The following is a 27002-nucleotide window of genomic DNA, read 5'->3' on the forward strand; positions in this document are numbered from 1 at the left end:
TTTTCAAACCTTATTTCTGAATTCCGTTTCTATTGTGATCTGACGTTTTATAATCTCTGATTCCCATTTGAAAACAACACTTGTTTGGGATGAGCTTGTGAAACGGAGTATGCCAGACACACAGACAGGTAGATAACTAGATAGATGGAAGGAAGATATGCGTCTATGATCTAACTGGATCTAAATACAATAGAACGTTTTACATCTCGGGTTAACATGAAATTCTCTGAAGAAACTTCAGTTATATCTGTGGAACTTTAATACGATAAACGGTTTATTAAAGCTTTCATGGCAAGCTAGATGTGGCTATCTTCGAGAAAAATGGTGCTGTTTTAATTGTTTATTTGGTCATTGTGCATTTTGAGCTTTCTAAATGTTTTGGGCCTCATTAATTTAGAGTGCTCTGAATTTGAAAATATTGAAACGTTAAAACTAATTTTAAGTGTTCTTAAAAATAATTTGACGATTACGTAATTAATGCGTAAAGGACAGAAAAGAAATAAAATTACGAAAATTACAAGTTGGACATCACAGCATTCCAAAGGATGAAGATCGAATACGCCCTAGTGTAAAAAATTGTTAGTAATTTCTTATGCAACCATGACAACAGTGTTAAACATTGAATACATTTTTCAAGTTCTCATATTTCTTTTTATTCTCCGCTGGAACTCAGATACGTTATTGAATTCAAAACACTAAAATCTAGGTTTCGATTACTAGCGGTGGGCAGATTGTGAATAGCCCATTGTGTGGCCGTGCGGTGAAACAAGCAAACACACTTTGAATTTGGCCCAGCGTGGCTAGGTGGTTAAGGCACTCGACTTGTAATCCGAGGGTCGCGAGCTCGAATTTCCGTTACTTGTAATTTGTAGATGAAGATACTTTTAAACTAACCCTTCTGCAACTGATATTCAAGAGATTGTAGACACGGGGATATTAACAGGTGTATCTAAAAATATGTCTTCGAAGATCAGAAAGGATCTTTTTTCATGAAAACGATTAATCACACACTTTAGTACGTTTTTTTATTGTTTGTGTATGTAAGTCAAATTGCCCCCCAGTGGCTCAGATTATGTCTGCGGACTTGCAACGCTAACAACTGGGTTTTGATACCCGTGGTGGGCAGAACACAGATTGTGTAGCTTTGTGCTTAATTCAAAACAACAACAACAGTAAGTCAAATTATTACGCAGTTAAGAATCGATAATTTATCTCACAGTTAATGAGTATTAAAAAAAATCGCGATATAAAATCGACTTCCGGTTTTGGGAATATTTTTTTCCGTAACGTCATTCGAGTCCGAGTGTTTTCTCCATTCAGGCTGTTATCTTACCATTTTTAAAGGTGCACATTGCACTCGTTGATAATGTAAAAGGGAACATGATACTAAATATTTGCGCAGGATGATTAACATTTGAAACGTGCTTTTCACGCTAATGAAGAACAGTTTTTAAAGCCAATAGCACTATTCGTAATTCGATGAGGACTTGAAGATGTGCTGGATATTATTGTCAGAAAGCTGGTTCCAGCTAACCAGCGTTTAATGTGTTTATGTGAAACGTGAAGTAGCAAGTTTGTTATCATAGCAACAGAGATAAGATTTTTAATGACGTATAGAGTTACATGCCAGGTGATAAAGACAAATTACAGCTAGATCTTATTCCACGAGCAAACTTGTTAAAATGCGTGTAAGCACCTGAGAACATGCGCGAGTATTAGCTATTTCCATTTTTCACTTACTTTGGATAAAAAATTCATCATACAGCCTTGGTGATGCCAAAATGCGTGCAAATCATTTAAGTCTTTAATGATTTTCGGTAAAGAATTTGGAGGATGGTGTTGGCCCCCTCGTGTTCACGACAGATATTGATGGTGTTGGCCCCCTCGTGTTCACGACAGATATCGATGGTGTTGGCCCCCTCGTGTTCACGACAGATATCGATGGTGTTGGCCCCCTCGTGTTCACGACAGATATCGATGGTGTTGGCCCCCTCGTGTTCACGACAGATATGGATGGTGTTGGCCCCCTCGTGTTCACGACAGATATGGATGGTGTTGGCCCCCTCGTGTACACGACAGATATCGATGGTGTTGGCCCCCTCGTGTACACAACAGATATCGAAAAGTGTCGACATCTTGAGCACACAATAACACGGTGCTCAGTAGAAATGTTAGCTTTAAGCACGTATAATGAGCGGCTCGCATACAGCTGAGTAAAATACGAGAACTGTTAGCGTGAAAAGGAAGAGCAGACAAGTGCAACACTTTAGTGAAACCAGTATCACAAGTTGTCTGTTTGATGAAGTCACAAATGTCGTGTACAATTCCCACAGTTTCGTGTGTGCAGAGGCGTATAAGGAATCTGAACTACAAATGGTACGTGAATATACAGTTAACAAGTAAAATCACAGGCGGTCCTACATGTTTGTTGTATTTAGAAACCGGTCAACTAACTCGGTCTCTACGTTTTGTTTGCATTTCACACATATTTTCCTTTTTTCCTTCTTTTTATCCTCTCGAGTTTCTCAATATTACAGGAACTTTGTAGATCACAGCTAGCCTAACAACTAGCTAAAGTTAACCTCGTGTTATTACCTCGCCCTGACGGCCCAGGTTAAGTACATGGTTATGGGTTGAAACAAAGATGGTGTTCAGGAATGAACCTGCTTGTTGAAGATTAGTGTCATGACGCGATACTGCACTGGTGCAAGGACTTCTCACGCTGCACGAACCAGCTCCGAGAGCTTCCTGGTCCACTTAATGCACGCGCTACGAAGACTAGGGGGATGGACCAGTATCGTCAATACGCGTTGCCAGCGGGAGTGGGCTATTTGTTAAGATGGGATGAACTATATGGTTGTTTCTTCAGAAACGAAAAATACTAGGGTTTCTGCCTTTCTACTTTCTTCGCTACATGACCCATTTAATAACAGTATTGATGGTCGAACTACGAATCCACAAACTATGCATACTTATAAACGACTTTATGACACCAAAAGGCTGTTGTTGTTTAATTATGCACTTTACAGCTTCTCCAGGAGCATTCACTAAAATTCAAACTGAAATTCTTCTATATGCTAATAAACACTACAGAGATTAAACAATAAGTATGTATTTTTAGTTATAATCAGTTACTGTTGGAAGGCATTAAAAACATTTTAGACAGTATGTTCTGTTTCTGAACAAAAAGCGGTATTTGTATTCGTCCACACAAATACGTTGTATGGTTTCTTTTTTTTCTCTCACATGAACCCCATTGGTGAACTGTTTTACGTAATCTTACGCATGCATACGTATTTTTAAATATATTTGTAATTACTCTAATTAGTCAGTTGTATGTCTCTACTTTACGCTCTCTTGTCATTCCTCTAGTCGACTTTTTAACCTTGTATGTTTATCTGTGTCTTTACTTACCCGACATATTCATTGTGCGCGTGCTCTTTTATCTAACTTGTTCTGTTTGTAAGTTCGTTAATGCACGTGACCGTTTATTCATAAAAGTACTGACTCTGTCTTTTTTTCTCTTTCTCTCTTCACCTGTTCTTCAGGTTCTTCTTTGTTTATCTGTTTATACAACATGTTATCTTTTTTGTCTGCCTACTCACCACGACGTATTGCATGTTGTTTCTGTGTTTTCATCTTTCTTTTTTCTTTTTGCTAAGTGGCTGTATCATTTTGAATTTCGCGCATAGCTACACGAGGGCTATTTGCGCTTGTCGTCCCTAATTTAACAGTGTAGGACTAAAGGGAAAGCAGTTAGTCATCACCACCCACCGCCAACTTTTGGGGTACTCTTTTACCAACGAATACTGGAATTGATCGTCACATTTTAATGCTCCCACGGCTGTAAAAGTGAGCATGATTTGATTCGAACCCGCAACCCTCAGTTTGCGAGTCGAGCACATTAACCACCTGGCCATGCTGGGTCAAGAGACAGAGAATATTAACATTGAACAGTCAAGTAAAGTAAAACAAAATTGTTTTTCATTTATATCCCTTTGATTACTTTATTACTTCATTATTGTTCATGTGAGACTGACAAACGAAAGTTAATGCTGGTAGACGGTGTATCCACACCGCAATGTGGGTCCTACTTCCACAGTCACCACCAAACTCTAGGGTACATTTTATATCTCACATTATAGCCTGAACCATGGGGATCCTTTCAATTGGTGCATTTTAAATTTGTTTGAATCTGTTTTTGTTTATAACAAATTATCAGTCCTTTCACATTTTCTCCGATAGTTATATTTTTCTTCTGTTCATATTCTAGTTATCTCTCATTTAATTATGAATCTGTTTATTTCATTTTTCCCTACATAAAACATTCTCTCATTCACATATTAATTTATCGTAAATCATCTGTTTACACACATTCATTATCTTTACAGGTTTTCTCCGAATCTGTACAAAATCTCGCATTCGTTATATTTATATACATACACGATTATCTGAATTTGTTTAACATGTTAACACGTTCACATTGCTTCATAAGGCTTTTCCTGAGTTAAAACATCACCTTACAGTTTATAAATAGCTGACACAGGCCTTACCTATGTGAGAAACCCACTTTTTCCTTATTAAAAAACTATGTAAAAACTAACGCTTAAAAACTTTCCGGTATAACACTGAAATGGTTACCCTGGTGGTACAGTGTTAAGTCTTCAGATTTACTATGGTAAAATCAAGGTTTCAATTCCACTTGGTGGACACAGTAGATAGCCTGAGATGGCTTTGCTAAATGAAAAAACACACACACACTCTTTACCTCAAAAGTGGGTAATAAAAATATTCGCGTTCCATATTCTTGGGCAAACATACATAAACATCTATCGTTTGAAAATGGTGTGTTGGTAGCATATTTTCCTAAAAACCAAGTTACAGTTGCTATTTTCATTTTTTTGGCGAACAGTAGTAAAAGACAAATTATAATTCAGTATGAAATATTTTAAGACTGTGCTTTCTTGATAGCGTAACTTGGTGGCAACATACACAACAAAACGTTAAATCGAAATACTAATACTTTTTATGGCTATGCACTAAGAAAAACTACAATACCTGTCCAACAATTTTTGTAGTTTCCTATAAACTGTAACTTAAAGGCCTATGAAATAGGTTATTACGCTCATGTTTAATAATAGTTTATTTTTTTCTTTTTCAGAGGATCTTGTGATAGATATATGATATCACGTGGACTTTATTTTAAATAAAGTTTTCTACTCTCCTTATCAGTGTTAATTATAAATAGCAGGAAACACTTTGTATTGTCAACGTCAAATAATTATAAACGAATCTTCAATGTCTTTCTGTTCTCCCGCACTACATTTTTTCTGGTGAAGACACTCCATGTAAGATAAGTCGATAACTATCTTTGAAAGGAAATCAAGTGCTTATAACATTGGTAAATCCAACTTAGTTAATCAAGGTCTGAATCATTAATTTATCTGCTCACACTGATATCCTTATAAACGTTTTACTTATATCTTTTCTTCGTCCATAAGCGATAATCTGAGTGAATAATTATGTTTTAAATGGAGTATAGGTATAAGGTTTCTCCTGTTTACACAGCTTCACTGAAGTACCTTGTTACGCTGTGTTAGGTAATAAAAGTACGTTTAGTCAACGCGTGTTTTTGAAAGCAGGGTTTTTAAAAAACTATTGGTTAAATGGAATTTTGAAAAAGGTAATTTCCCATTTGAAATCCACTTTGTGATTGTAGCATGATTCACAACGTGGCCCAATCAGAAAACTAGAAGATGTCTTAACTCTTGGAAAGCACCTCAATTTAATGTCTGCCTAAAACCCTAGATTTAGGCTGATGTAGCCCAAATTAATAAGTTGGTTAGAATGCTTTGGTAGTATTACCTAACATATTACGCCATCAAATTTGCTTTTATGCTGCTCTATTATACGATTGTTACTAAATAATTCATTCCAGTTTCTTTCGTGCAAGTATCGGCAAAAAATATGGTTATTAATTTATGAGAGATAAAATGACACATTTTTTTGCAAAGTTGCTAAAGATCCAAATATCCGCGTTTTAAAATCGTAAAAGATATAAACAACTTATTGTATATTAGATTAATAACAGCAGAGAGAAATCGATAAAATTATTACAACCTATATTTTGCGAACCATGTTATCTGCTCGAACCTTTTTTTGACTTCCTTCTGTTTTAAAAAGCTTTGCAAACAGACAAGGTTGAAGATTCACTTTTGAAATGACAAGAGAATAGACATGAATAATGTTGATGCTAAATCTTATTTCATAAGCAGAATATTTTACACTAAACTGTTAATAATTAGTTACACCGTCATTCAGATTTCGAAATGTGGAGTAACTTTAATAATAAAAATATTAATTTACGTATGTTGTTCTTGAGCGGCTTTTAGCATGACTGAAATGTTCAGCAATTACTTTTCGCGGGGTGTAAGTAGCTCAGGGCTTTGGCTTCGAGTGAAAACAAGAGTGTATTATAATTAACTTTTCAAAGTCCATGAAATAATTTAAATTGATAGATTATTTTAAACATTTCCTGTCACTGAGGGCGGGAACTTTTGCTTTTCTTAATATGAAGATGATCCATTACGTATTTATATGTGTGTGTGTTAGCATCCATCACCCGGAGTTGGTTGATTCCATTATTTAAATTTTTTTGTATGGTAACCAAAGGTTGTCCTAGGGTGTATATGGGGCTATCTTGTTTTAGGATTTTTGGTCGAGAACGAGGACAAAAAAGCCCTTGAAATAGAGCGAATTTCAATATTTTTTTCTCTACAAACTTTTGGTTTTGAAATAAAAAAAAACTGAAGTAGTTCATTAATTAAGTGGTTATATTATTACTTTTCACAAAGTAGGGTATGTAATTAGCATGTGATGATGTCATTCTGGATGTAACAAAAGAAACAATGAAGAGGCATTATATAACATTGTCCTGTATACAGGTTTTGATTCTTTAACTTGTACTTTTAATTAGGCCCTTCAACTGTATAATGGTATATTTGCGGACTTAACAACGCTAGAAACCGGGTTTCGATAGCAGTGATGGACAGAGCACAGATAGCCCTTTGTGTAACATTGTGCTTACGAACAAACATATTTTGGGTATTTTCTTTGTTTTACTACTGATGCTACACACGCTACCCAATGATTACCGTATTAGACGATAGCTCGTGTCCCTTGTTCCACCTCAAAAAAAAAAAAAAAAAAAAATCCTACTATGCACTGTGAGGCCATAGGTAAGTCATAGGAGTGACAGTCACATCTGTTGATTCGAATTGTCCACGAGTTGGAGGAGGGTGATATGAATGTACAACGGATGGGACAAAAATTACTAAACTTTGTGGGCTCATTACTAACATCATATGGCACGAGGAAAGAAGAGGTTAAAAGGAGAATAGGGATTGCTAAGAATGCATTTTAATATGTGAAAGCTACACTAACAAACAATAAACACATCATTAGAAGTAGGAAAGAAGCGCCTTACAATGTTAAGTTAAACCCTTTCTCATGTGCGGATCCAAAACCTACACATAAACAGAGGAAGTCGAGAGACCACTTTGTTGTTTTTACGGAGAATGCTGCAACTAGCATGAACTGCTAGGAAAAGTAATGAATATATAATGGTTTTGTTTCTTTGTTTTTAAATTTCGCGAAAAGCTACATGAGGACTATCTTCGTTACTTGTCCATGATTTAGTGTAAGACTGGAGGGAAGGCAGCAACCTTCAGATCACTAGCCAAGTAGTTAAGGCCCTCTTCTCGTAAACTGAGGGTCGCATGTTCGAATCCCCGTCACACCAAACATGCTCGTTCATTCAGCCGTGGCGTCGTTATAGTGTGACGGCCAATCCCACTATTCGTTGGTAAAATAGAAGCCCAAGATTTGGTGGTGGGTGTTGATGACTAGCTTGCCTTCCCTGTAGTTTTACACTGCTAAATTAGGGACGGCTAGCGTAGATAGCCCTCTAGTAGCTTTGCGCAGAATTGAAAAAACAAACAAGCTATTTCAAAGTGTTGGTTAAACTACTTGTTTAAACATTCAAAGAAATTACAATATTAATATACCTATGATTGAATAATCAAACTGGAATCTACATTTTGTTTCTTGCATGCGGCATTTTTCTTTATAAAATTCTCTGGCTGATTATATAAATCTTGGTAGTTTCTTTACAATTCATATTTACATCATTTGTTTTCAGGTGAGTCAGTGTGGACTTTGCTAAGATACCTAGACATTCTTGGTTCACAACAAATGTTCACTATGTTTTCTTTCATCAATATACAGTTAAAATAGTATTAACCAGTTTAATTTCCATTTCGTGGAATCTGTAGTTTCGATTAATGTTAAACGTATAGAGAATGTTCAATGTATAATTCATAGACTCGGATAAAAACTTCCAAACACAGATTTTGTAACTGGAAAAAAAAAACAAGGATCTTCAAAAACTGACGTGTAATATAATTTCCATAAAACTTACTGCTGAAGGAGTCTATCCACATATTGCATCTGGCCTCTTCAGGCGCCAGATCTTATACATTATACATTTTAAAATGATTGAAAGTCGTTTAAAATATTTTATTTTAGCACTAAAACTAAGAGCTCTTTAAGTCTTCGAGGCTGTTTGGAAACTTTTTTTTAAAATAATTAGATGTGTCATATGACAAGTACATTCATAATTTGTCCATACAATGGAATATAGAAGAACGTTTTTTTACTATGAATGTTAAGATCTTGTTTCTGCTTGAAGGATCTTGTCTTCACAAACTTCGCGTGCACTTGATACAATATTCAACGTGCTTCTCGTTTTCTCTGCTTCTTCTAACACATTTCTATAGTTTTGACACGTTTAATCCTGTTTGCATCCAAATACAATAACAGTATACCAGAAAGTGCAAACATCAGTCTCCTTTGTTATTGATGGTTTTAACCAGCCTTAGAAAAAAACGTTTCTTAATCCCAAGCTTTTTATAACACTAACTATACTTTATTTCACCTTTTGGTGCCCCAGTGACACATCAGTAAGTCTGTGGACTTGAACTGCTAGAAACTGGGTTTTTAATACTCATGGTGAGCAAAACATGGATAGCCCAAACAAAACGAAAAGTCGTCCGTTAATAAACGTTTTGTGTATCTCTTACTCTCACAGTTTCTGGTAACGATTCAGAGTAATCTAGTTTAGATAAAAACTGATATGTTTAAAAGCATTAAACTTTATTTGTTAAGAATATTTATTCCAGTAATCAGATATCAAACTAAACTGGCGACTACTAATCTGGTTAGTATTAAGCAATGACGTATTGAACATAGGGCCCATTAGTTAGTGTTGTGGGCTATTGATCTTTAGGTTCAACATTCGTGTCCCATTAACAAACTCCACCTTCTGAAAATGCGCTCCGCACTTTGGGAACCATGCCATTTTTCACTACTAGGTCCGACTTAGACAAGAGAAGCCAGTGAATACTTGGGATCCTGGGATTCTGTTGCTCAGCTGCCGTCCCTCCTGTTTGTCAGCAAAATTTGAGACGCCTAACGTAGGTGGTGCTCTGAGTATCTTTGCGCCAATACTTCACCATGCTGAAGACCATTAATAGTGGTAATTCTTCTTCAGTGGTAATCTTAAAGACTCTCCTCTCACGATATTTTATGTCAGTTTGTTACTGATTACCTGTGGTCAGTACTTGATGAAAAATTGTAAATAAATCATGTTTAGTAAGATTTTCTTTATCAGTCATTTCAAAATGGCTGCCACCATGGCTAAACGGTTAGATTAAAAAACTTTTAGCTGTAGGTACTGTGGATCCTAATATTTAGTTTATGACCAGAGGGAAGGCAGTTAACAGCACCAGCCGCTTCGTCTAGCTTCTCCAACAGAATAACGGGATTGACTGTCACTTTTATGTGGCGCTGAAGTTTAAACTGCAGAGATGTTCAGCGACATGACGATTCCAACTTTGTATATTAGATCCACAGCTCGGTAAGATACCCAGCTATTCTGTTCAAGAAAATCTACTTAGATTTGGTGATTTACTGTCGTTCTGAATTAAATATAAGAAGGTCGGAACGTTGTTCTGTACTTTATTTTAATTAAAGTCTTAATACCCATACCAACTGTCTTGTGAATACATTTGTACCTGTTTCATATTCATTGTAACATCTAATATGCTATTAATAAGAATGAATGAGTTTTCAGGTAATAGTTATTTTTTCAGTCTAGCATATGGATTCAACTTATTTAAAATTAATGTACGTTAAAGCAGCAAAGTAAAACTTTTATAATAACTTGAAACTGTTAAAGCGATTTATTGTTATACAGACTGAACATGTTGTCTTGCACAATTCATTCTGTACCGACATCGTTTCTGTGCGCGTGTAACGTGCGTAAAGCAGTCGTTGAATGAATTTTACCCATCTTAAGCATATGTTCAAATCATATTTTAAATCCTGTCTAATTCGAGAGGTAGGTACGTATTTAAAATGAATAATTAGTTACAGTTTCAGTAGCAATGTATTAAAAGGGCGTTTAAACTTCCCTGTATTTTGTAATTGGATGAGCGCGTAAGTTAAACACTTTACACCGAGTCAAAGTTTAATAAATATATACTGAAAAAAAATCAGCGTTTTTTACGTGGAACTAAAAAAATGTATTTGTACCGACAAAAAGCATTTTATACTTGTTAGTACACTGTGGTTTCTTTGTTTTACAAAGAGTTTATTGCTCGAGTCTTGGACATGCCCTCCAGTGGCTCAGCGGTATGTCTGCGGACTTACAACGCTAAAAACCGGGTTTCGATACCCGTGGTGGGCAGAGCACAGATAGCCCATTGTGTAGCTTTGTACTTAATTAAAAACAACAACAAAACAGCCTTGACATAAATATCCACTGATGACAACTACTTCCTATCTTACCCCAGATAGATCGGCGGTGAGTTTAATGCTCTAAGATCCGGGGTTCACTTCTTCACGTTGGACAGTGCGCAGAAAGCCCACTGTATAGCTTGGCGCTACTAAAACAACAATAGCGTCATTAGATATACACATGGAAATGGACTTCCCATTACTAAACCACGTAAGAAAATGACTCAAACTTTAAGAAAAATTAAAAAAACGTTAGACCTTCAGTTGTCGTATGGTGTACTTCACATTTAACAGGAGAAGGACAATGAACACTTCATTAACTTCATAGAGATTTACATGTGCACTTGGGTAAGGGCGTGTTATATAACTTCCTACTCAAGTTTTTGTAAGCTTTGCTATTTTTTCTTTTATCAGGGTTGTTTCTTCCGTTTAGAGAAATAGTTCCGTGAATAGAGAACTGGGTCTTTTCTGATTCACAAAGTGGTAATTCTTTGAACCTACGCACCATTAAATAGTGCATGGTACGTGGCCGAAAAAACAAACACGAAAAACACTGCAATACCATCGCAGAGGAAATTCCTTTACGTTATAAATGCTAGCGTAACTTTTAGAACAAAGCAAAGATATAAAAAAGCTTTTAATTTCCTATTGAGCATATACAGAATTTTTAGCAACTTTACTACAGAAAGCACTCGCTACTTTTTACGTATTTCATTTCGTTTGATTTTTGTTTTTGAGGGGTGGAAGGAATGCCGTCGAATAAAATTTAAGTTTCTATTGAAAATGTTTTCAAGCTGTAAGCATTTAGGCCTAATCTTAAGTTTTAACTCGCTGAAAGACAACAATCGAAATAAAACCTAGAGCAACAGCCATAAATTTTATCAATATAACTAAAACATACTAATTTTCTAGTACTGTCACAAACGTGAAATTCAAACCAAAAAAAAAAAAAATATTATTGTAGACAGGAAGAAACAGGTTAAGAATGTACTTGAACCTCTCCAGGTCCACCCCAAGGACCTAAATCCCGATAGATAGAAACGGCATTATTGAGATTCCGGTTACTAATTCTTAGGGATATTTTATGAACAGGAAAATAAATGAGTGTTTTCTTTAATTCCATGCCGCATGTAGGTCGCCATTAATGTACTTGAGTGGGTTTGATTCATGTTTTCCATCACACCAAACATGCTCGCTCTTTCATTCGTGGGACATTATAATGTGATGCTAATCCCATTATTTGTTGGTAAAAGAGTAGCCCAAGAGTTGGCGGTGGGCAGTGTGACCAGCTGCGTTCCCTATAGTTTTACGCTGCTAAATTAGGGACGGCTAGCGCAGATAGCCCTCGTGTAGCTTTGCGCGAAATTCAAAAAACAAACAAACTTGATTCATTTTTGCACTTCTTTCAGTTACTTTCAGTGAATGACCAGTGAAATTATAACATTATTAAAATAGTTTTAAACTTTCAATATGCCTACAGTTGACAAAAAATGCACAAAATAAATTAGAATTTAACAGTGAAAGGCGAACATAAATTATTTTACAAAATGAAAGTAAAACTACATACCATATGCTATGCTCAATAATCTAGTATGTCAAAAGGCACGACTCGTAGAATATGAAAACAGATTGGTACAACTGAGAGTTTAAAGTTCAATATGAAGATAAAGCATTGAATACATGCACCCACACAAGAAGATACTGCAACTCATAGAACATTACCATCAAACCGATTCAAAACATCCTCAGTAATGGATGTATGAAACACCAGAAGTACATGAAGTTAGATTCATTAATATGGCTATTTGAAGATAGTTTAGACAAAGTATTCTACACGAAAAAACTTGCTAGCAAAAGCCAAATATTTCGCATGGGTCAACGAGCGTTTCTATTTTCCGAAAATGACAAAACCTGGGAATACAATAATTCATCATAAAGTGACAAAACAAACTCTGAGCTTCCTGAAAGATCTATAAGTGTTTGTAAATGAGGAAATGCCTGAATGGTGGTGATTCTGTAACACTGTATGATTTTCTACTGCGGCATTGTACAAATCGCTGGTATTTTGAAGTAGAAATCATAGTTTCTGTTTCATCACGTGACACTTCGTCAGTGACATAAGTATGCCCTTACAGCCCCCGCATTTGAGAGGGTGGGAACCAAAGGGGGACTGCAAGGTCACATTTATGCCTCTGAGTAAATGTGATGTGATGAAATAATAATTAAAGTTATAGGGAAAGAAATGTAGGGGATCCGATCACTTTTTATGTGGTTTGTGGCTACGCCACTGTACTCAGTAGAGTATATGTAGTTGACTCATGCTTTGACTTTCAAAAGCATGAGAATATAGAACCTCGTGGATAAGAGATTTTGAAAAGAAGGAAGGTTTGTTTCTTTAATGTAAAAATACCAAAACTGTCTGTCACTGACCAGTTGTAAGGTAACCGGCTGGTATCACCCGCCGCCAGATCCTTTATCAGTAAATAGTGGGATTAACTTTCATATTATATGAAACTCGTATATAGCTGAAAAAGTGAACGATGTCAAAGTCAGGTTTCAATTACATAACCATCAGATTGTGAATGGAGGGCCCTAACCACCAAGCCATGTGCCACGCGCCAAAGTGGAAGAAACTGATGGTACAGGAATTATGGAATGACGACCCAATGTTGTAATGTTTTATGACAATATAACAGAAAAATGTTGTTACCAAAGAGAAACTAACTAACCCATAGTAACTTTAGAAGCCTGTGGAGCAAAAATAGAAGGAAATACCAGTTTATATTTTTGAAAACAAATATCGTCCTTGCCTGATTGATGTTGTAGTTTAAATCATTTCAAAAACTAGGTTCTTATCGTTTAATATATATATTAAGCCCCGAAAAAAATTTTGAATGGGTAATATTGTAATGTTTTTCATTGTGCTGACTGTTTGGATTAAGATTTATGACCTGTAATCTGTGTATCTGTGCATGATATATAACAGGGCTTAAAGGCGAATGATTCAAATTACTTATTTTTTGTTTGCACTGTTTTTTATTCATATCCATTAATTTTTCAGCGTGGTTTGTTTGTTTTATAAATCTATCGCAAAGCTACACGAGGGTTATCTGCGCTAGCCTTCCCTAATCTAGGAGTGTAAGACTAGAGGGAAGGCAGCTAGTCACCACTACCCACCGCCAACTCTTGGGCTTTTTTTTTTACCAACGAATAGTGGAATTTATTGTGACGTAGTAATGCCCCTATGGCTGAAAGGACGAACATGTTTGGTGTGACGGGGATTTGAACCTGCGACCCTCAGATTACGAGTCGAGCGCCGTAACCACCTGGCCATGTCGAACCTTGCAGCATGGAAAATTGAATTTTCAGTCAATGTAAAAAGTGAAATATTTCAATATTGTATTAAGCAATTCTGAATCTATAAAAGTTATAAGATTTTAGTGCTATGTTATGCTGAAATGTGACTTACGAAAAATTGTCTAGCAATAAATTTTACAAGCAAATTCATTGTAACAAATTAAGTATCTACAGAAAATAATATGTTAAACATGCCAACCACAACATTTCCAACATTCCCACTTCACATCCATATTTCGAGGGTAATATATTTCATTTTATACAGTAATTTCTTTCTGTTGTTTTCAGTATCACGATATACTTTTAGTAATAACTTGTTAACACGTTCGCTCCCACACGACCCACTGGTGAATCGTGTTCTATTTTCTTTTTAAAGGGCCACTTATTGGCTAGGACACAACAGCTACATATACACTCTTTTTTAAAAAAAAAATAATTGTAAAATGACTATTGGGACCCTGGAAAGTATTGGAAAAATTGGCTTTGGAGCCAACGTGTTAAATATATCTCACTGATTTCTCACATTTAAAATGATTCGTCAAAGTTACTATTTGTGGTTTATTAAAGTAATAACATTTTTTATGCTTTTCAATAATACTTATTTATGTGTCTGAGTTGAGCGTAGTCTAGTGGTTAGCGTTTCCAAACTATGAACCCAAGCAGTCGAGACTCGTGTGCTCTTAGTCTGTTTTCGCAAATAATATGCTCCACTCTTGGAGCAATGGGCGCTGTAAAATAGGTGGTAAACTCCTACTATTTAATCAGACAAAATTATTCCAAAAGTAGACAATAGGCACTGCCGACGCTAGTCTATCAGTTTGAAACTATGAACGGCTATTCGCAGTTAGTCCTTATGTATTCCTGCCCAACAATCCTAAACCAAATCTATTTAACACTTCTGGGTGGCGCCACCCTATAAACTTTTGACGTGTGTACTTTTATTTGCATTGTTTTATTTTCCTTGTTTATTGAAGTGAATGGGGTGGAGTTACTCATCTATGTTACATAATAAAAACGACTGACCACATGGCTTTTGGGTTGGTTGTGCTCAGCGGTCATGATATTAAGTGAGTTTGATCATTGTTTTTGGTTGTTTTTTTTTCTAGTGCAAAATACAAAATAACCTATCGATACTCCGTCCTCTGCGGGGAATCGAACCCTGGATGTTAGCATTGCAAGTCTGATAACTCTCTGTTAACCAAAAGGTGGACGCTTGCTAATATAAAAAGGGATTTCCTAACTTGTTTATCCGAAGTGAAAACAAACAGTAAAGTGTTTCTCTTTATATCTCTGTACTGTAGAGGTTTTGAACTTTAATTTATCTCCCATGAAAAAACGTGAACAATTTTGCCTGCTATTGTGGATTACGGTTTTCACACCATAATGTAATTTCAAGTAACGTTTAAGACTAACAGAAGATTATAAATCTAGATAAAGTGTGTAATTGCTATAAATCGTTGCATCACGGAGAACGTGATGTTTTCAATATGACTGCCTGACAAAAAATAACAACAAAAGCTTTAAAGAATTTGCTTGTTAAGTCAGTTGCTTAGAAGAAGACTATTTTCCTGATTTGATGCAAAAGTTTCCTGATAATATGCAATTATTACTACAAATCTCGACATTTTATCGTGGGTGTTCACTAACTCATCTATTATATTAAATATCATCCATTACAAAGGTGCCATCATTTTGTGATTTCTCCTTTCGATAAGAAACAAGACTCGGATTAAACCGTCTGTAAAAGATGTATCTAGGCATAAAATTAATTTGTTTCCGGTATAAGCATTGTCTGAAGTGGGAAAATCTACAATATTATGTTGTTTATTGCGTTAGAGGGTGGCGCTGTTGTAAGTTAACTGATAATTGACAGCGATTTTGTACGATGAAAATAGGCTTACAGTGTTACTGGAAAAAAATAAATAAAATAGAGCGAGAATATATAGCCACCTGGCTGTGATGAGATACCTGTAATATACACTGCATTTGTGACCTCATATACATAAGAGATCCAAAAAAGTGGGGCACAGGCAAAGAATGTTGAGAAATGTAGTGAAGATGATGGAGTTTGGTCGGATAGTACAAAACAAAAGTTATAGAAGACCCTGACTCTGAAACGTTCAAATAATTTAGTTAAAACGAAGTTCTGTTATATCCTGTCCTAGCCTTCTGCAGTCTACTAGCGGCTACTAAGTAAAACAAGTAGACTCGGGTAGAAACATGCTTTGAACGCTAAACCTAAACTTGGACTCTAGAAAACGTGACTAATGGCCATTTATTTCTTCTACTTTATCAATATTCCAACGTTGACACGTAGATAATATCTGATCATATAATGTCTGCTTCTGTTTGACATATTTCAGCAGTTTATCATACCTTTTGTAATTTCTTCCTAGGACAAAAAAAAAATTGTTTTTGTTTTTACACAAAGTCCTCCGTTTCACTTTTCTAGTGACATCCCAGCTTCTTGTTCCGATTGTGTTTCACCTGAAAATCTTTAACACTTTTTATGAGATCAATAACAGGTTACTTTCTACACGTTTAACTTTAGATTACCGTTTCACTGTTGACTCTATTTCCAGTCTTTCTTTGGACGAACTTACAACAACCTGACGGCATTAGGAGACTGTAAGAACAACAACCAATGCGTCATCAACAAGAAGAACCGCACATCCTGTAAGAGCTGTCGTCTCAAAAAATGCCTCAGGGTTGGCATGTCGAAGAGCGGTAAGTCTCTCCACGTTTTTTCTAACCACCCTTTTTATTGAATTACAGAACAGTGACAAAGAGGCACTACTGCCACCTACACAGCACGTTACTCCTTTGAGGTTCTTTCGGAAGGTTAATTAAGTTTCGAAGGTTGGCAAGTAGCTAGCAATCAGTCTATTCATGAAGAAAAAATCTTTGGAAATTCCGAGAGCACTGTCTTCTTTTAGGAGTATTTTATTCTATTCATGAAATAAGGAAATTTCAAGTGTTGATATGAAAGATCATTGCACTAATAACGAATTTCAGAGTTTAAACGTGACGTTCTTATAAACATTTCCCCTTAATAAATAAGGCTAAATTTTAAAAAAAGTTTATTCTGCTTCAGATTATTTTGTATGATAAGGAATCCTCAATATCTTTCTTTAAAGTTGTTTTCTGATACACTTATAAGATTATGCTGAGTGAGGCATGGGCAATGAAATTCATATTATTAGCTCGTGTGGTTTTTCTAAAACACGTGGTAGAAACTGAAGGTTTTTTCATCTTCTTTAGACTCTTTTATATCTCAAAGTGTCGATTATATAGCTTTATCAAGACACTGTGTGACAAAGTAATTATTTGGTACAATAGTAGACTGTGATCTTTCTAGATATGTTTCTTTGTTTTTGTATGTTAATTTTTCTGTAATATATTATTTAGTCTAAATTGTCTCATGTCACCACCTCACACTCATGCCAATTGTACAAAAAAGAACAAACTTTTGAAGTTTTAGCTATAACACTAAAATCCGGGTTTGGTCTTACGATATACCGACCACCCATTGTTCCGGCCCGACATGGCCCAATAGTTAAGGCGTTCGACTCGTAATCGGAGGGTCGAGGGTTCGAATCCTCGTCACACCAAACATGCTCACCTTTTCAGCCGCAGAGGCGTTATAATGAGACGGTTAATCCCACTATTCGTTGATAAAGAGTATCCCAAGACTTGGTGATAACTAGTTGCTTTTTCTCTAGCTTCACGCTGCTAATTTAGTTACGGCTAGCGCAGATAGCCCTCGTGTAGCTTAGCGCGAATTTCAAAAACAAAACAAACAAACTTACGGTATAGCTCTGCGCTTAACATCACCAAAAGCCCGGCATAGCTGGTTAGTTAAGGCATTCGATTCGCAACTTGATGGGTTGCGGATTCGAATCCCCGTCACACCAAACATGCTCACCCTTTCAACTGTGGGGGCGTTATAAGGTGACGGTAATTTCCACTATTCGTTAGTAAAAGAGTAGCCCAAGAGTTGGCGGTGGGCGGTGATGACTAGTTGCTCTCCCTCTAGTTTTACACTGCTAAATTAGGCACGGCTAGCACAGATAGCCCTCGTGTAGCTTTGTGCGAAATTAAAAAAAAAATAAATAAACAAATCTGTTTTTGAATTTCGCGCAAAGCTACTAATAAACACAAACACAACTGTTATATAGTGTTTTGATAAAAGTATGTGACTAAAACAAGAGCTACCAAATAAAAGTGGTATGTTTATTATTACAGACACCTGTTTTATTTGTTTGTATTGTTGGCTCTTAAATGTGAGACTCGAGTCTGTTGTTAGAAAAAGTTTGCTGTACTTTGAAGTTGTGAATGTGTGATATATTTTATTGTATTAACACTTGCAAGAAACTGTTGTGTTAAAATGATTTTTAATTGAACTTTTTCTGTGAGATCTTATCTGATGTTTTATGTTTTTTGTTACCATTTCAACCAAGCAGCTTTTGTCCCTCGGTGGCACAGCTACGTGTCTGTGGACATATAACGCTAGAAACCGGGTTTCGATATCTGCGGTGGGCAAATCACAGATAGCCCATTGCATAGCTTTGTGCATAACCACAAACGAACAAACAAAACACAAGTTCGCCTTATCGGCATCATCGCAGATTAAACATCAGATAAATATAGTTAGAATTGAAACCATCATGGTTGCCTTAGCAACCAAAATGACTACCTTCATCACGAGCACAGCGAAATTTAACGCAGGTTTTCATAGGAATATCGGTTTTAACAGAATTTTACACGTTATTTAAATAAGTTGCTTTCCCTCTAGCTTCACGCTGCTAAATTAGGGACGGCTATTGCAGATATCCCTCGTGTAACTTTGCGCGAAATTCAGAAAAAAAAGATATCGATATTTAGTTTTTAGAATTTATTTGTCGTTAAACAGGAACCTACATTATAAGTTGTCTTTGCTATACTGGTATTGAAACTCAATTTTAGAATTCTAAGCCCTTAGACTTGTATTTTTGACCTCTTATTGTTGGTGGTAATACGTACATATCAAAATTTCATTGCCAGCCCGTCGTTTCGAAGAGTCCACCATGCAGAAGTAGCAATTGCTTGAGTGGTCAGTGGGTTCACGCCAAATGTTTGTAATAGCGAACTTCATGGCTCCCTCTGTACCATCCTGCAAGAGAGCAAAAAAAATTATTATGAAGAATAAATTTATTTCATCCACAACTAATGTGTAAAAGGTTCATAGAAAATATTTTATATGTGATATTTTTCTATACTATTGGAAAATTAAAAAAGTAGAAAATATTTAAATTTTGAAAAGTCTAAAATTTGTATAATAGAAAATCTTACTATTTAAGCAAGCAAAAATTGTCCATCTTACCTTCTAGAGTTTTTTTTTTTTTTTGCAGTGCTCGCAGGTAAATTGAGGTGCCCAGGGTTTGTCTTGATCCCTAACAGGCATGACGAAATATGTTTTGTAGGCTTCACACATTTTAGTAGATGCTGTAACAGAGTACGATTTCGCTTTTGTCTTGATAAATTGGCCACATACATAGCAGAATACGTCTAGAGAATGCTTGCAGCTTCATGATGCCATCTCTGATAAAATCAGATAGGTCTATGTGTTCACTTAGGCAGCTAAAACTAAACTGAAGTGGTGAGTGGTGAACCCCTGTATATATATATATATTATTATGGAAAGTTCTAGAAAATTCTTAAAGGTTCTTGAAAATTCTCGTAAGTTCTACAACATTCAAGAAAGTTCTTGAAAATTCTTGTAAGTTCGAGAAAATTCTCTATCAGCTACTCAGCACTGAATCTACGTGAAATATTCTGGAAAATGGGTAAATTTGAAAATTTCATTACCCAAGTCACAAAAGCAAAGTTTGAAGAGAAAAATAGGTTTGTTTGTTTTTCCATTTAGTTTACTTTAGACATAAGCAGTTGGGAAATAACACTTTCTACCCAGGAACAAGAAAAAGTAAAAATTTTGTTACATAGTGTAATGAATAATATATTTTAAGATATATTTTGCCAAGATAACAAATGAAGGTGTCCACAAGATGTGTCGAAACGTTATTACACACTGCTGCAGGGCTTTAAATTTTTAAGCTACAGGGATTCTGGTACACTGGAAATGTGTTACCGTTATTATCATTGTTATTTCCAAGCTAATCTGTACAATTTCTTCTTAATATATTTATTATTTTAACGATCATTGTTTTTTGCATTTTACAGGGTCTCGTTATGGTCGTCGTTCCAATTGGTTTAAAATTCATTGTTTAATCCAAGATCAAACAGAAATTAATGGAAGAATCAGTGACCAAGTGTCTTTGCCTAATGGACGATCACAGTACGAAAGCAAGGATTTTGCCTCATCCTTTAAGTCAGAATACAGAGAAGACAATACTTCTGGTACATCACCCAAAGGCATAATGCCATCTTGTGAAGTAACGCATCTAGTGAAGTCTTCCGTGCCTTACACTGTGTACGACACCAAACTGTTAAGCAGCAACTTTGGACATTTTGAGCAATCAAATAACACGTATGATCGTAAAGAAAATATAGGTTACCACAGTCTTCCATTGTCCCCTGTGTCCCCTATGTCACCGTTGTATACCCACAATTTCTTATTTCATCAGGGTAACGGAGGAATCGTCTCCAAAAGCTGTAACAGAGTAACAAAACTTTATAATAGAGACAGTAAGTACAACTATTTACCACAGTACTTTGCTTTCAACAAAAGTGACCCATTGCTGAAGTCTTCACAAGGGGGTGTGCCAGTTGTCATGGACTATCAAGCAGATACACCTGAACAAGAAACGCCAATCGATCTTTCCATAAAGAGAACTTCTCCGACATTCACAAGCCATGACCTCTGTTTAACCAATGACAGAGGGTCTTCTCATGCTGCAGAAATTGCATCATTGACAAATATTACAGAATCTCCTTTAGATTTAACAAGAAAGGTGTTTTAACTGCAGATGTATGTTGGCTGCCAGAAATTATGATACTTATTTTATTTTGTATTATATGACTTGAGTATGTATGGATTTTTTGACACTTTCATCAGAAGTGGTTTTTAAATGATTGGAGAGATCCTTTATGTTCTTGTGGCAGAACAGTGGATACATTTAAACTGATCGAGAACCTAGTTTTGAAATTACTTGTTGAAACTATAAAGTCTACGTTACTATGTTTAGGAATTGTAGATTGCCACAGTTCATCATTACGGGTTAGGCTTGATTTGGAAATAGGTCAAAAGAGATGAAAATACCGTGACTTGATTGGAAGTGGTTGATTAAATTACATGAAGGCCAGTGTTAATTCCATATTGTAAATCACTCATTACTTGTTATTAATGTTTCATAAAGGAATAAAGTATCGTTAACGGTGTGATACAAATTAGGATGTTAAAAAGTCAAGCCTTATAATACGTTAATTGACATTATTTGTTGAAATCGTTGAAACAAAATAACACTTTGTTGACCTCTTCATGTGTAATTGTATAAGATGAGCCTGATGTCAGATTTTTGTGTGAGTAAACTGTAGTAACTCCTTTAATAAACAGGCAGTTGTATTTGATCATAGGACTAACTCGAAATTTACAATACCGGAAACTGTCAGTTTCTGCTGTTTATTCTCGAGAAAACTTCACAGTTTGTTTAAGTTATAATTTAAGGAAATAGTATATTTGAGTTATAACGAAAAAATTATCCACTTTAATGTTCAATGGTAAATGTCTTTTAGGATATATGTTTGAAAGTTGTATTGTTGCGTCAGATGGGACCTCAAAGCGTTGTGAGCTGTTAAATTAACTTGTATAGAACTGTATTATTGGCTGTGACGTTAGACGTAGATCTTTACATGCTCGTGCATGTATAATTAGAGAATTTAACAGATGAATTAATAGTCTATCGCTGTTTTTAACGCCAGGGGGAGGATATTACCAATTTTAGTAGGACTGGATGCTGTGATGCTAAGTAATTTAGTAAAATGGTACTGTTAGGTGATCAATCATGTTACAATTAATTTTATGCACTTGTTGGAAGTTACAATTGTATACTAATATGTTATACACTAGTTTTCTTCAAGTGCGTCACTAGAACTGACCATATTTTTTATTTCTAATCAAGATTAGGACTTGCTGTTCTTTTTAACCTTAGTCCTTCATTACAGGGTGATTTTGTCTATTTCATCTCTCAATATTTATTTGAAGAATTGAAGTATCAGGCCACAGCTGCGTTTGGATATCGTGAACGTGTGCTTTATAGCTCTAAAGTTGCTACCATTATATATTACTCTTTGTTGATTTGAAAATGAAAATGTTATATATATAAGAAAAGTAAACAATCATTGCAGTGGTGCGATCTTTTGTTTTAGTTGCTTAGCTGTTTATGATAATCAAATTAACCAGGTTGAAAGTCGGGTGTCAATTTGTGCTCAGTTTCAACGGCTCTTATTTCTTCTCTCTTACAAACAACAGCCATCATTTGTATACTTTAATAGTTCACAAAATGCTTAGCCACGTCACTTTTTTTATTTCATATTTTCTGTCATATTAAATTCTTTACCTCAAATTCAGTTTCATTAACCTTCAAAATTGTGAACAATAAATTCTTATTTATCTTAATGTATCTTGTAAGTCAAGTAACTTCACTGTATTATAAGAAGAAAAAATGTAGAGGGCGCTAAAACAGGTGTTTTGCATTATCCGTCCATATCTTTATTCTGAACTCTAAATAAAAGTTTATTTTTAGATATTTTAAAGTATTTGGTTTAAATACATGTTGATTTGTTTTGTTCTTCCAAATTTAGTAGATATTAAGTGTGGGTAATCATGAGTGCCTTCAATAATAGCTAGTAGACATACGTGTTTGTCAATTTCAAATTTACTTATTTTGTTACTGATTATTCGTTATGTTTCATTCTTTTTCTTTGCGCTGTCAAAAATAATTAGTTCACTATAGTTAGTTTCTGTATACATAGAAAGAAGAATTATATATGTCTATTAGGACATAGTTTTAGGCAATGAAAAGTGTACTGGATAGTCACTTGTAAACTCGTCATTAGGCTAGTACACTTTCAATGAAAAATTCTGCTTTCATAGCTTCGTCAAAACGTTTTATGGATCTTGATAAAGCATTTATTTTAATTAACTAAATCATTCGTAACAAATCTCTATCTCTTAGATTAGTGTTTTTCTTGATACAAAAAAATTCTCTAAAGCTTCAAAATTAGTTTCCTTATCTGTCTCATTGACTTAGTTATTCAACACTATTATAATTTTCCTGTCATTATGCTTCGTTATTCACCGCATTATTTTAATCAACAATTGATTTTTTTTTACCATATTGTTGGGCAGTTTTCAGTTTTGTAATATTTAAATTTTACTATCCTTCATTATACACATTTTTACTTTTCTAGTTTCATTGTTCACCGTAATGAAGCATTGTTAATTTCCAGTTTTAAAATCCATCTCTATTCAACACCTTTTTATATGCAATTTTCCATTATTATTATTCAACATTATTACTTTTCTAGTCTTATTATCCGTCAATATTTTAACCCTATGACTTTTCCAGTCTTTTTTTCTCGTTATTTGTTCAACAGTTTTAATTTGAAGCCTTACTTATTATTTACTACTTCAAGTGAACTAAGTTTGTGGTATTTAGTATTATTACTGTGTTTTTTAATCCAGATTGCGATATATGTTACAATACGTTTTATTTTACACTTTCTTTTACATTTTATTTTTCTAAAAATTTGTCTTTAAAGGTTCGCCTTTACGATTTTAAAGGTATTTCTCTACGGTTTGCTTCATGTTAACTATGTTGCTTATTTCTAGGAAGACAGATTTGAAAGAACTCTTAAAACGTGCTAAGTTAAACGTGTTGAAATCTATTATTATGCTGAACGTGTTGTATGTCTCTAAGCGGTGATATTTGTAGGATCTGAAAGTGCTTTACTATATGGATAGTGTGTTATGCGATTCTAAATGTCGACTTTGACTCGCTCGGTAATTTGATGGTGTCCATGTTTTATTATGTGAGATTAACATTCCCTTTCATATGATAAATTATTTCAATGCTCCTAAGAGATAATTTTTAGAATTTTTTTTGAAACATACTGAATATGATATATTAATTCTTAAGGCTGCTCTCAACTGGGAAGTTCACTTGGATATTTCCGAAGATGAGTTTGTACTAGTTTGTCATACGAGTTATCTGTTTCCGAAGATACGTTTCTGCGGGTTTGTCACTTGAGTTGTATGTTTATGTATATCAGTTTGTACGGGATTTTTGCGTGTTTCTGAAGACTAGTTTATACGGCTTGTTTATGTTTATGAGTTGTATGATTCTTTCCAGATTCCGATGCGTTGTACATTATGCCAATTTCTAAAGTAGTCAATTTTGACAATGTCCTCATTACTTTGATAAAGATCGCCCTCTGTGTTGATTTTTCTTCTTATAATTTTAGTACTAAAAAGCTGTGGTTTTGTTTTGCTATCTCTTCCTTTGATGTAGTGTGTCTAGATGGTACTTCCGAGGGTTCATGGTTTGCATCTCTTTGCCGCAAAGAAGGCATCCTACATTTTGATACCTTGGGTGTGTTATAAGATTTACTATCAAATCTCACTATTTGGTCATGCAAGAGTAGCCCACTGTTGGCGGTAATTGCTGATGATTAGCTGCGTTCTCTCTAGTCTACGCAGATAACCCTTGTATAGTTTTGCATGAAAATTGTTTATTTGGTTTAGAATTGTTGTAGCATTATAAATCAGAAGATTTACCGCTATCCCACCGGAAGAAGGAATACTAAAGAAATTAACAATACTAAAACAGTAAGAATTCCCCTCGGAGAACAGAACAGATAGTCCAATGTGGCTGTTCTATAAGAAAAAAAAACGTCTTTAGCTTTGTATAGCTAAATTTATCCATTTCGTTACTTAAGTGCTAAACAATAAACCAATGAACCCAGTGTAGTTATTTTTTAGTCCTTAGGTGATCTAAATGAAAGCTCTGATTTAAATTGTGTGTGTGTGTGTGTATTGATGTACAGAATAAGAAAAAGTCTCAATTTGAAGTTCTCAAATCACGCTATCCATGACTTTTTGATTAGTACAAAGTTCATGTTCTAATGGCAGGTTAACGAGCACAAGATTCGAGTATTCCAAACACTTTTTAATACATGTAAAGTTTCCAAATGTCTGTTGTTAATATTCATTTGTATATCTTTCACTTCTTTAGGGCTAATATATGTAAAGTTGACACATTGTAGTGTTAAGTGATTGCATGGATGCAATTATTTTTTGTTATAATATTTTGTATTTTATTTACGGCTGAAACTTAGTCTGAATCAAAACTTCAAAAAAATGCATTTTCTGTGTTCACCTAAGCGGGGTTTTTTAAGTTTTTGTTTTCCAAACTCTAAATTTCAACGCAAGCAATGTTTAGGTTGTGAATTTTATTTTCACAAAGTAAATAAGCGAGCTTAAGACAACAGTTTTTACTCTTGTCAGGTTGTTCTCTTCTTCCCTATTTAACAAAGATGGCTTGTAGAATCACTCGCGTGTTTTGTTTTTCTTCAATAGCTGTATCAATCTTTTGATTTTTTTGTGTCTGCGCTTTTACTGGATACCCTCTTGTGGAATTTATCATTACATTTATTTCGCTTTATTTTCTTTAGAATTCAATAGTTAAATACAACACGAGTAGAAGGACAATTTCCACGTCGTGTTACTCGATTTATTGGTTTTGAGTTTTCTGTAACTCGATATGAACATAAAATCGAATTAGTATGTAGGTACAGATGTATCTTAGCGTAATATTTTCCATCTCTAGTAGAGAGTGAAAACAAAAGGTACGTCCAGCGATTCCATTTGAGTTTTAATTTGAGAGAAAGGCAAATTCTTGTGAAGGTCAGAGACCCCTGAAAACTCTTGGATTTTTATAAAATGAAAATATATGAATTAGTTGCTTGAGTTTAATTTTTATTGAAACTTTACGATATCCACACCCACACACACACCATGAGAACATAAAGCTAATACCTTTTGTCTGGTCTTTCTTCACGAGGGAAGGGGGTTCAATTCCCTTTATTTTTCCCATAGATGGCCTTCCTGAGTATGTCGTTCTGAGCGCATTTCGATTTTTTATTCATTTTTTTAAATACGCTCTCTTATTTTTGCTGCCAGAGTACAAGTTTCTACCGAAAATCTTCAGTAAGCTCATTCATTCCACCGATACTTTGAGTTGCATTCAATATCCGTATCGAAACATTTCTTATACGCAGAGCATTTGTCTGATTATTTTAAATGTATAAAATGTATTATCTGTTTACAATGCACTTAAGGTTGGTATTGTTTCATCATATTTTCTTGTTATAAAAACAGTTTTTTTTGTTTTTTTTGCCAGAAAGACTTTAAATTTTAGTGTGCCATCTCTTTACGATTATGATAGGCCACTCCAGTTACTTAATGGGTAGATGTTCCCTGTCCATGACTGTACACAATTCAATTTTGGAATTTTGTAGGAAAAAAGAAATGTATTTTTATAATTATCGAGAAATAAAAACGACTTATTACTAAAACATAAAACTGTGTTTTTGTTATTTGGACTGTTTTATAGAGATGCTAATATTTTTCTCCTATTAAATGAAATTGAAAAAGGTTTGTGCCATATACAACCTTGTGTGAACTTTGTGGTAGTAAACATTTTACTTTTCTTTCTAAAGTAATCTGATTCCGAAAACAAAGTACAATGATCTGGCTGATTTTGGCCAAGATAAGTAATCTGCTTTCTTAC

The 27002-nt window shown here is 34.9% G+C and overlaps 1 protein-coding gene across 3 annotated transcripts in view; it reads left to right on the forward strand.

Moving 5' to 3' along the window:
* Window positions 1-26794, forward strand: part of LOC143226197 (uncharacterized) — a 48372-nt gene extending 21578 nt beyond the window's left edge. For all 3 annotated transcript variants that reach the window (XM_076456846.1, XM_076456848.1, XM_076456847.1), the window contains 2 exons: window positions 16797-16941; window positions 20434-26794. In XM_076456846.1, the coding sequence (XP_076312961.1) occupies window positions 16797-16941; window positions 20434-21173 (885 nt within the window). In that variant the 3' untranslated portion in view covers window positions 21174-26794. The remainder of the gene's footprint in view (window positions 1-16796; window positions 16942-20433) is intronic.
* The last annotated feature ends 208 nt before the right edge of the window (window positions 26795-27002 follow it).

This window comes from Tachypleus tridentatus, chromosome 9 (assembly GCF_004210375.1).
Source record: "Tachypleus tridentatus isolate NWPU-2018 chromosome 9, ASM421037v1, whole genome shotgun sequence".
NCBI classification, from domain to species: domain Eukaryota; kingdom Metazoa; phylum Arthropoda; class Merostomata; order Xiphosura; family Limulidae; genus Tachypleus; species Tachypleus tridentatus.